At 44.4% G+C, this 12,118-nt stretch overlaps 1 protein-coding gene across 1 annotated transcript; it reads right to left on the bottom strand.

The window, feature by feature from the left end:
- Nucleotides 1-2,397: 2,397 nt before the first annotated feature.
- On the bottom strand, nt 2,398-10,931 carry PDCL3 (phosducin like 3). Its single transcript, XM_024571882.3, has 6 exons — nt 10,821-10,931; nt 8,773-8,902; nt 6,005-6,095; nt 5,543-5,686; nt 4,574-4,782; nt 2,398-2,773 (listed from the first exon to the last, which is right to left on the bottom strand). The coding sequence occupies exons 1-6, from the start codon at nt 10,824-10,826 to the stop codon at nt 2,628-2,630; spliced, it is 726 nt and encodes a 241-aa protein (XP_024427650.1). The 5' UTR covers nt 10,827-10,931; the 3' UTR covers nt 2,398-2,627.
- Nucleotides 10,932-12,118: the final 1,187 nt, after the last annotated feature.

Raw genomic sequence — 12,118 nt, 5'->3', positions numbered from 1 at the left:
ATGATTTACCGGAACCAAATCGTAAAGAACATGGGAGAGAAAAGGATCAAAAGCACAGAAGGAGGGTTTGGACTGCGAGGGCAGGCACATCTTCACTTGAGACTGATAAAACAGAAAAGAGGGCTACCGTACCGGAAGGGGTGGTGAGACCGAAGGCTGAGGGAGGACCTCACAGCACACAAGTGACGAGGCCTCCAGTGGGGCTGCTGAGTGGGGGCCGCATGCAGAGGGTAGAGAGCCCAGACCACCTGCTGTGTGAATGTAGACACTATCAGGAATGCATGTTGAAAGCCACTTGTCAGAAGGCTGTATTTATGAGTAACAACTGGTTTCCATAAGCAGGACAAAACCACTTTCATCAGAACATGTTTCTAAAGTAGGAACCACAGTCACAACACACTCGACATTTAGCCTGTCACCCTTGAAAAGCACTTGGTCCAAATTTGGGCTCATTATATGAGAGAACTGAATGGAAAGCTGGAGGTAATCAATGACCCCCCCACAAAAAAAAATTTAGGCATTGGTGACAGGGGACGCCCTTCTAAGCAGCCCTTTCACATTTCTCACAAAGTGCCTTTCCCACCTGGTACGACTCTCCTGTGTGCTTCTGACCCCCAGGAAGCCACTGCGTGAGGGGCCTCTGGCTGAACAAGTCTGCATCCTCGGCGAGTGAGAGTGTAAACACGTTTGCAATGGAGTAAGTGTCCTCGATCTATCAACATGCCTTTTCTCCTCTACAAATAAGGAAAATAATGAAGCATCCATTGTATTTCACTGTAGCCTTAGTGCATTTCACTCCTCCCAGAAGAGAGGCGCTAGGTGCCATTCTTGCCTCTTTTCCCTGGTCATGACGTTTTCCAGGCGTGGAATTAGATGAACTCAATGCTTAAGCGCCAAATTGTATCACCTCTGCCACATCACAAGTGCTCCAGGTGAAACAGAAAGAAGTTAACGGTGAATATTGTAGGAAAGTCTCCCAGAACTATCAGCCTATAGAAATCTGCAGGCCAGGTTCTGAATCACAATACTAATTTTAGGATAGAGATGCTTCTCCTCTCTTTCTACAGGAGATCATGCGCGTTCAGGGTGCTATGGCTGAAGACAGTCTCTCTCTTTTAAATCAAGTGCACTCAGCATGACTATATAGCAGCTGGGGGCCTGGGTCCCCTGTGGCCACACAGGGCTCATGAGCCAAGTCCATGGGCACCCGAGCTTTCGTTGAGCTCAAACGAAGTGCCCCAGGCAGGCCTGGAGGCAAGATCCTGAGGAAGTTTACATACCTACATAGCTCCAAGTGGCACAGCAAACACTGAGCATCACACCCAGGATGGGCTCCATCTCTGGGGACACCGCTCACCCTGCCCCCAGCGTCCAAGCGGAGTCCTGTCTTTTCCTGGGAGCTGTGTGAACTGCAGCTCTTACGCAGGTGCAGTCAGGGCTCCAGCTTTCACCTCTGTTCCCCCACAGCTCTTCAATTCAATGTCCACTAACAGAACACCTATGAAAGCAGCTCTCCTACAAAACCCACGGAACCAGCATTCAGGTGACAGAACTGACCAAGCTTGTGTCAACCTTGCAATTAAAAGTTCACAAAAAATCCTTAAAGATAAACTGTTACACAGAGCAGCTTTTTTGTCAGCAGTGCTGGCTCTTATGTGTGTAGAAAAACAAATATTCATTGACACTCCTGACAGATTAAATGGGTCACAGCTGCTTGTCATTCTTTGAATTACAGCAAAAATTAATTTTACAGTATAATCTGAAGTAATTCTATGCCTTCTGATTCATATTTTTAAGATTCAATCCAGCATTAAATACTACGTCACCCAACACAAATATGAGGGAATATATATTTGCCCTAATTACTTTGTTAATGTTGATTTGATAAGAGGTAAGAAATGCCAAGAGCAGTCTAGGCAGAAAAATATCTTGATGTGTTTTTTATTACTTGATTGAGATTCTGTTTACCTATGTGCACGCTTATATGTTTATATCTACAACAAAAGAACTAAGGTAGCTTTTTTCACTAATTGAGATTAGCTGGCATCTCAACAGTTTGAGAAAAAAATTACTTTAACTAGGAAAAAATATTTAACACAAACGGCAGTAAATTGAGATCTTTCAGTTATTGCTTTAAGAAAACAGCCTTTGGTTTTATAAAAATTATCACCTATTTCTTCTAAATAGGATAAATACTAAGATTTTTTCCTATATATCATTCATTTTGAGTAATTAATCCTGTTGCTACCTTTGTAAAAGAATAAACAATAATGTAACTGCAGTTTGCAGTCTTTCCACTGTATAAACTACTCACATTTAAATAAAACCCTCCATCTCCTTTTTCATGTCGCTATATGTGAGTAAGTAGCGAATAGTTATGTGAGGAAAACAGAGACATTTGCCGTACCAACAGTTGGTTTTTATTTTAAGAAAATATTAATTTAAAAAGACTTCTAAGAAATTCAATAGGATTCCCAGAAATGATATTTCTGAGATCTATGACATTTGAAACATAATTATAAAAGGCTAAAAAACAAAGGATTCATTCCTACTTTTTCCTTTTTAAAAGAATCCAGACACTTTGCGACATCAGGAAGTTGGGCACGCTCGGCATCCCCAGCGCAGCCTCAGTCTTCCTCCTCCGAGTCGCTGCCCCTCCTCATGGGCGCGGAGCACCGCACCGAGGACAGCAGGGCGTCTTCCACCGGTTTCTTAGGGTTTTCCTCCAGGTCCGTCTTGATTGCTCCAGACTCAGACAATTTCCATTCCAAGTCTAAGCAATAAAGTAAAACCAAATTACCTAAGACAGTCTGCACCGGGCCCTCACCCTCAAGTCTATCAAGTTGGGTTTCTGCCAAGTAGAAACTACAATCTTCAACATTTGATGACAATTTAATTTTAGTTCCAGAATTACAAGGTATCCAGAAGAAAGGAAAAAAATCAGACCTTGAAGAAGGAAAACAACACTTTGAAACACGCCCATTCGATGAGATCAAAGGAGATACCACGCACATCTATGGGGATTAAGAGAGACCAGAGCGGTCTTGTAAGGACTTCAGTTTCTCAGACCGCACAATTTCCCGGGAGAGAAATCAGCACGACACACCTAAAGAAAACACGTGTCACAGTCCTGTTGACTATCTACTCATCCAATCTAATTTCAGTGAACAAAAGCAAACTCTGAAACCTCGTGTCCAGTATCTCAGCCTATTCGGGTCAAAGGACAAATGACATCCTCGAACAGACACATTTGTTCCAACTAATAATTTTTTTAAGTACCAGAAAATGCAGAATCAGTGACTAAAGGCTCAATTCCTATGTTTCACTCTCTTCTTATAATCAGTGAAACTCCACACGGGTGTGAGACCTTGTGAAGCAAAACCAAGTGATGTGCTTTTCCACTGCAGAGAGGGCTGAGGTAGAATTAGGGAACTGGGTGAAAGATTCTACAACAAATAGTCTGGTTTAAAGTGATGCTCTGTTAATTAGGTGCTTCCATTAAAATCGGACAACCAAATTGACTGAAGTCATACTAATTTAAAGTGCTCACGGAGATGAATAACACTAGTATTTTCGGCTCTAGGTACCTCAGTTAAATGTTACAAAAACTCAACCAATTTCTTAAAGAAAACAACAACACACCCAAACTGAAGATTTGAGTCTTGACTCAAGAATACATTTAAATGTACACATACATTCATACCTCTAAGTGTATGTCTTCAATGTTATTGTTCACTCATGCAGTCATCATTGTTTCAGTAAGTTCATTAGTCCTCAAAAAAGACTTGTTCTGGAAATAAAGACTGTAACTACTACTGCTCATCTACCTCTCTCCCCTCACAGCACGGTCGAAAGACCAAAATGCAATGCAAACGTGTATTTAGTTTACCATGCCGTATGCCTTTGAACACTGGAATAGTGCATAACTAATGTAACATACATGCGTGTATGTTTATACTTTTCCCAGTTGAATATTTTATACAGTTATATACAGTAGTATATAATCATATTTTAACATGCTTTTAAAACCACTAAAGCAGTTAGACATTTTCTCAGTAAAGAGATAAAGACACTGACTCCACAGGAGGCCCTGAGACCTCAGCGTCTCTCATGCTGTGTGTGTGTGTATTTCTGACACCTCTGTAACAGGTAAAAAGGAAAAAAAGGAATAAAAAGATGTCCGTCAGGAGTTAAGAGGCAGAATTAAATGACATTTTAATTTAACTTAAAAGCCTCTAAGACATTCAACTGAGAAAACATTTCTATAGAGATGATTTACATATGTGTTATATATAGATATGTACATCTGTCCTAATATGTTCATGTGAATTAGACAAAAATGATGAGACCTTAAAACATTCAAATATAGGGATGAAGAAACATATTAGACGCTAATATTAAATCCATATTATTTAAAGTCTATTGTGGCCTCTTTTCACTGAGAACTATCAGAGCCCAGTTGTGTCTGCCCCTTTGACTGGCCTCAGATGAGAGATGAAATATGCTTCTTCCCGTCTCTACCATGCACTGGCCTCGCCTCACGCGCCCTGGACCGTCTCAGAGAGGCCCTTACCATCTCTCGTCAGGTTCATGCCACCAAACACTAGAGGTCCAATAAACTGAGCCTTGATATCGCCTTCCAGGTAAACAAATATCGTGGGCAGATTCCTATCAGGATAGTTGGGTATGCAGGTTGTCGAAATGGCTTTGACGAACTTGGCGTCAGGAAACTTCCTGGCAAGTCCACTCAAGTGCTGGTTTATCAGGGTACAGAGGGGAATCCTACAAAATGGAAACAGGAAGCAATGGTGAGCGGGAAAATCCTATAAAGCAGAAACAGAAGCAATTGTGATTCTGTATTTATAGAAAACAAAGCTCAGCTATCCTTCTTCCCTAAGTAAAACCTCACAGATGGCTGTGTTACTCCAGCCAAAAATAGTTAATTAACATTTTTAAAGAAACTTCTAATATGTTTAGGGAAAATGAAGAACTCAAAATGCAAAATTCAATTTAATTTGACCCAACAATAAGTCAGAAAAACAGCTTCAATGTAAAAAAGAATTGTTATGTCTGTATACATGATAGACATTCAACATTTAGAACGTGTAAAACAGGCCAGAGAGCATTTCCTGCTCTAAAGAACCCCACACAGCCACGCACTCTGTGGCCAAGGACGAGGCTGCAGGTGAGAAACGCTGGAGGACCCTGCGCCACCTGCCGTGGACAATTACTGCAAAGGTCACCCTCACCACCTGCGAGAGTGATTCACGCATGGTATTTAAAAAGCCAGAGTTTCTCTAGAGGGACAATAACTTAGGAATTTATTATCAATAAAAGCCAAGTCTTCATTGCTACACCATAACAAAGGCATTTGTGTTAGTCACAAATACTAATTTGAAAGTCTTAAGACAAAAATTAGGCATTAAGATTTGGGCAAATCAGCAACAAAAACACATGAAACACCCTCCGATGTAAATTAAACCCAGGATGTTCAAGATATGTAGTCAAATGACATTTAAAGACAGAGCATAACATCACTCACCCTTGTTTGTAAAGGTGCAAGATCACCCATAAGCCCTGTCCAGCTTTGGTAACTTCCTGAACATAATCCTTTCCTGAGATCTCCAAAACTTCTCCAAATTTACTCTTCAGTTTAGTTGCTTTCCACTCAGCCAGTCTCTGCTGCCTGCACAAGAGGAGTGAGTCACATCTCTCTCTCTCTCCCTCTCTCTCTCTCTCTCTCCCTCTCACTCACACACACACACACACACACACACACACACACACACACACACACACCATGCACACAGCAACCTTCATAAAGGTCCAGGTTTATTTATTTGCTGCATGGCAAAAGTCTAAGATCAGTTCTCTGGAATCTGAAATATTATTATTTAATTACGGCCCTTTCCAAATGCTATCTCAGTCAAAAAGTTCATTTTTCAAGGGACACACATTTTAGTGCCACACAAAAAACCAAACGGTCCCTCTGGGCGGCACTAACCTGTACATTTCAATAGCTCGTTCATCTTCCTCATTAAATTCGTCTTCATTTTCCTCCAATTCTTCCAAAGTCATATCTTCATAAGTTTTCACTGAATGTAATTAAGTTAGCAAAAACCATAAAATTTAAAAGATGAACAAACATGCATTTTTTCCTTCACTTTTCTCATAAAGATGTGCATGCAACACCAAAGACTCCCAGACCACCAAAACCAGAATGCAAAGTATTTAAGGTACTACACTAGTAAAAGAAGTTGAGGGTGTTAAAATATGGAACTGGTACGTTGGTATCTGCAGGCTTGACTCTCTCACCTACCCAGCACGGTGAGGACATGGATGAGAAGTTTCCCAAGTTTATACAGCAAACACTGCATTTGCCTGAACTCACGGGGTCTGATCGTCAAGTGCACACACTACTGGGCAGATGCATCACAGTCCTCTTCCCACCCAGGAGGTAAGAGGACACCAGTGGGTGTCCTCCCACAGCAAGCACAAGGGCCTGCCATAACATCTGTATTTTGTTTGTATTGCCATAAGCACTCTTTTTCAAAATAAGATTTCATTTATTCATTTTTAGAGGGGAAGGGAGGGAGAAAGAAAGGGAGAGAAACATCAGCGTGTCGTTGCCTCTCAAGCACCCCACACTGGGGACCTGGCCCGCAACCCAGGCATGTGCCCTGACTAGGAATCAAACCAGCGACCCCTTGCTGGCATTCAATCCACTGAGCCACACCAGCCAGGGCTATTGCTATAAACAGTCTTGCTTCTGGTTACCAAATCAGGCTTTTGTTCCTACATCCATCCCAGCACTACAAAGAACTGCTCTTATCAACCTCAACAATGACCTTCATTTCTTGACAGATGAACAGCATGTGATCCAACCCAACACTGCCTCCTCTGTGAAAGACTGCCCTCCTTTGGACCCTTTGCTGCTTTGGCTCCTTTCCTTCTTTATCTATACCCACTCCCGTGGTGATTGCACTTGATGGCTTTAAATACTGCCAATATGCTGACAATTCCCAAATTTATGCCTCCAGCCCATATTCTCTGATTTGAAGAAAAACATACCCAATGGCCCACTTACCACCTCTATTTGTCTAATAAAAAATCTCAAAGTTACTATGTCCCAAACGGACTTCCTGATCTTACCTCAAACCTGCTCTAAGTCCTCATCTTGGTTGGGGTAACTCCATCCTTCCAGTGGCTCAGGCCCAAAACCTTGCAGTCATCCTAGACTTATTTCTCTCACACTCCTCAAAGATCGATCCATCAGCAAATCCTGTTGGCCCTACCTTCAAAAAATGTCCAGATCTGATCACTTCTCACCACTTCCACCACCACCACCACTCTGGTCCAAGCAAACGGCACCTCTCGCCTACATTACTGCAGTAGTTTACAAGCTAGTCTCCCCATTTCCTGCCTCTCCCCCCACCGTCCATGCTCAGGAAGGCAGCAACAGGATGGTGCTGTCAACGTGGAGGACACATGTCACTCTTCTGTTCAAACTCCAATGACTTCCAACTCACTACATAAAACCAAGGTCCTTATTAGAAGGTGCAAGGTCCTAAATGGTCTGACCCCTAGAACATACTGCTCCTCTCTCCCAATCACACCGGCCTCCTTACAGATTTTCCAACATGCTTTTCACCTGCTAAAGTAGCTCAGTTCACTTCCCTCAGGTCTACCCACCTGTCTTCCGAGTGAGATCGTCTCTGACCCTATCTAGAATTGTAGTCCTGCAACCCTTGCAAGGCCCTTTCCCTGCCTTATTTTCCTATATTTCACTTATGTATCATTTATTGTCTGTCTCTCATTGCAATGTAAGTTCCACCAGGATGGGATTTTTGTCTGGCCTGTGCATGGCTAAAGCCCCACTGCCTACAACACCACCTGGCACACAGTAATCATTCAATAAGCACTCACTAGGTAAGCGCTTTGTAACAAATCCTTCTGTAAATTAGTTCTAATATGTAAACAGGGGACAAAAATACTGGCTCTGTGACCAGCAGTTCTCAAACTCTGGTGTGCGTCAGAAATCCTTTGAGGCACTTGTTTAAAATGCAGATTCTTGGGCCTCGCCCCCCAGAGATTCTGATTCAGTAGGAACTGGGTTTTTACAAACACCCTAGGGATTCCAATTCAGGTGGCACCGCTACCTTTGAGAAAATGCTTTTCTCAGACTCCGTATTAAGCTTCCCCAAATTAAGCTATTTAAATATTTTCAATAAAAGCACAAAAAGAATACTGTATAAGCTCAGGAGAAAGCTCAGTTGATTACAGCATCGTCCCTGGTCAGGGTACACAGGCAAATCAACCAGTGAATGCAAAAATGAGTGGAATAACAAATCAATGTTTCTCTCTCTCTCACTCCCTGTCTCCCCCTTCCTCTCTCTCTCTAAATTCAATGGATAGAAATTTTAAAGAAAAAAAGAGAATACAAACACTATAAACTTTGAGCAAATTTCCATGACATTATCCAAAGTGAATAGCAGACCAGAAAGTCAAGTCTTCAGGATTATCATGTGCTTATCTGACACAAACAAGAAACTGTGGAAACGAAGGGGGCCTCTGAAGTCCCCTGATTCTACAGCATAGCAAGGTGAAGGCAGAGACATGCCGTGACTTGCTTTGGTCCCAGTGTTCACTACAGCGCTTCAATCCCTGGCTCCCTGACTCTTGCTCAGAGGATCCTTCCGCCAAAGCAGTTTAGAGGCGTAGAAAGTTATTTCCTATCCAGAAAGATACAGAAAACAGTAAAAGCAAGCTAACCAACTGACTGCTGAAGGATTCGCTGTTCTTCCTCTTCCGCTTCCTTTTCCAGTTCATTCAAACTTTTCTTCGAGGGCAAGATGCCCTTTTTGCGTAAGATGTCATTCCACTCAGTGTCTGCGTTGGGGTCCTAAAGCAGAGGGACCAAGGATACAGACCATGAGTCCACTATGGAGAGTGCTACATTGGGCAAGGGGTCAAATAGGAAAGGTGGTGGGAAGAAAAATTCAAATTATTCCACGATCTGTTTCTGAGAAAGTGTCAAAAGACCCATAGCCCCTGTTCCATTCTTCCCATCTGCCCCTCTGCTCCCCAGCCCCCCACCACTGAGTAGTTAGTCTTGGGGTAAAAAATCAAGATATGACGTGCAGATCGGCTTCAATGTTTCAATGCTGGAACCAAGGCTCTGACCTGGTTTTTGTCCAATACTCAATAGATATTTATTAACTATGTACTATATGTAAATTACTGCAATGGTAGAGAAGAGTGGTGGATGCCGGAGCCATCTAGGTACTTTACAGTCAAGAGGAAGAGTCAGGCATTAAACAATCAGATCCATATTATGAACTGTGGCAAGTGCAATGACCAACAGGCTGCTGACCTATCACAGGGGGGTTGAATTCCACAGAATGGGCGGGGATGTTCCCCCAGAAGAGGTGACATTTAGCCATCTCTGGAGGGTGAGAAGAAATCAGACATGAGAAGTGAGAACTTAGGAAATTACTTTCCAAGCAGAGAGACAAGAATGTTCAAAGGGCCCAAGAGCAGCAATACTGAGTATCTCAAAGTCCCGTGGCTGCAGTAGGGTCAGAAGCACCAGGAGAAGGAGAGCCTGATGCTAGGCTGACAAATCCTCTAATGGCCAAACCTGAGAGGGAGCTGAGGGCCCACGGAATAGTTCACAATGGCTAACAGTTAATGAATTCTAGGTGCAGGATACATTTCTAAGCCCTCTGCCTGTATCTACTTAGTTAACCCTAAGAACCCTAGCACAGACACGACATTTAGGAAGCCATGGCCACGCTGCAACAAGTCAAATTCACCAGGATCAAATGTCAGAACGATAAATGGCAAAATGGGCTCGTAGCTCCAGAACCCTGCTGCGCAAACACTGGTTCTTCAGAGCTTGGCAAGGACACCGCTAATGGACGTGGTGTGAAATCTGTAATCAAGGAGTGCTATGGAACGCAGCCCTGGAGCTTCCTCATCACCATTTAAGAGGGTCTGGTTTGTGGCAGACACACTGTATTTGCAGAGGATCATCCTCTCCAGCCCAACCAAAACCACACTAACTCCATTTCCCACTGAGCCAGAAATCAGAATTCCTGACCACAGCGAATTCTGGAAGGCAGCAGAATGACCTTTGGAGGACGTCCTGCATGTTTTTGTTCATAAAAGCATCCATTTCCATCGTGTCTTCATTCATTTTCTTTCACTTTTCTTTGGAGTTTGATCAAATTCCCGAGACAATAAAAGGACAATGCTAGGGGATCTTGTTTTAAGACAGAAAGTAACTGAACATAGGAGATCCCCGGGCTGAGCTCTGGAAGCCAGGAGAGCCCGCCTAAACCTGAGCACCAATGTTAGGGTAAAAGTGTAATTAACCCCTCCCCCAGCTCTAAGTGAAGTCAGGAACAGGGGTTCCACCACCGTTTTATGTTATGGGACCCCTAGGCGGGACCCTCCACTTCTCCAAACCTCAGCTTCCTGATCCGTGCAAAGGGTCCGTAAACACGTCTGTTCACGTGCTCACTAAGAGAGTTAATAAGTAAGAGGTAACTTTGTCGGGTGGAATAGGATCTCAAGGAGAGGTAGCCAAAAAGGACGAACATCTGGGGTTGGGATACACCTTGGTGAAGACGCCCAGCCGGTGGGACCACGCCCGCCCTCCCGCACTACGCCGGGCCTCAACTAGCCAGCTCTCCTCGGTGCCTGGGGCTCTTGGCACTTCCCGCTGGGCCTGACGGGATGTTCCACCGCCTGCGCGGACCTGGCGGGGCAGACGAGCGACAGCAGCCCTCAAGCCTGGCGCCCCCCAGCTCACTCACCTGCATCTTGTCTCAATTGCTCAAGCCTAGCCGGTCACGGCGCCCGGGTCCCTCGGTTCTCTTCTGCGCATGCACGCAGCTGACGCAGAGCCTCCCGTGCGAGCCCAGACTTCGCCCCGCCCGCGAGAAGAGAGCTGGGCGGAGCCACGGAGCGAGCGAGGCTTCTGCGTCTGCGCGCGCTCCTCGGGAAACCGGCGCAGCTGTGAGCACCGGCGAAACTGGAGACGCCTACGATCTGTCTGTGCTGCAAGTTACTGGGCGCTACCTTATTAGGGTTGGTCTTCGGCCTTAGAGCAGTAGGTTGGGTGGAGGAAGTACCAGTATCCAACCCTAGACCTAATTGTGCAAGAGAGGTCTAGGCTCAAGAAGTTAGAAATAGAAATGTTTCAGTGATGCAGTGTTACAATTAAAAATGAATGATACAGGGTCACCTGGAGTTAAAACTATCATTTCAGCGTCGGATAAGGCAATTCATTTATTAAGACGTATTTATCGAGGCCTCCTTTTTACCAGGCGCTGTTTAGACTCTGCAAAAATAGTAGTGATCGCCACAGACAAAACAAACAGGAAGGCGAAAGTCATTTCATCTGGTTGAGCCTCAGGCGATCCATGTGTGCAAAAGTCCTTAGCCCTAAATGGGCACAAAGGTGGCACTGAGTAAAAATCTACAGGGTCTGAATTGTAAAATGAAGAGTGTAGGCACCAGGCTTCTGCCTACGCAGTCCTACGAATTTGTGTTAAATCAATATCCCTCCTTGGACACCTGGGCTGGTGTTGCCCTTCTTTGAGATTTTTCACTGCCCTCCTCCCCCTGGGCGGAACTTCTAAGCCATGGAGGCTCTAATGCTGGAGCTGGAGCCTTCATGGCTTAGAGGGGAACTCGCTCTTGACTGACTACTCCACCTGGATCCTCCTCATAGACCAGAGGCTGTGTGTGTGTTGGTGGTGAGGCAAGGTAGGGGTGGGAGTGGTGCTGGAAAGTGGTCCCATACCAGGCTGCAGCCACTCCCAGGTACGTCCCCTCTATGGATCTTCTGTGGCACAGATCCAGGGGACGAGCCTGAAATTCCCTGGTTGCCAAACCTACCCATCTTAGCTCTAGAAAGCTAGGCAAGATGGGAGCTGTCATTCATCTATTGAGCCCATGAGAGCATCTCTACTGCAATACATAGCTATGGTGGAAATGGAGGTTTTACTCTTTACGGATACTGTGAACTGCTGCTTGATTGCTGAGCTCATTGGAACAGTTCTTCAATGAGGCAGAGCTGCGGGGACATGGATGCAGTCCCCAGCTTCAA

The sequence above is a fragment of the Desmodus rotundus genome, chromosome 5, assembly GCF_022682495.2.
Source record: "Desmodus rotundus isolate HL8 chromosome 5, HLdesRot8A.1, whole genome shotgun sequence".
Lineage (NCBI taxonomy): Eukaryota > Metazoa > Chordata > Mammalia > Chiroptera > Phyllostomidae > Desmodus > Desmodus rotundus.
Note: the sequence above shows the minus strand (reverse complement) of the source record. Positions and strands in the feature narration are given on the sequence as shown.

Bases quoted from the DNA above. Each gene is read 5' to 3' on its own strand.
- PDCL3 (XM_024571882.3), bottom strand. The intron at 6,096-8,772 runs GTTAGCTTGCTT...AATTACATTCAG, and splicing joins AATCCTTCAGCAGTCAGTTG to TGAAAACTTATGAAGATATG. The intron at 4,783-5,542 runs GTGAGTGATGTT...TCCATTTTGTAG, and splicing joins TTGCACCTTTACAAACAAGG to GATTCCCCTCTGTACCCTGA.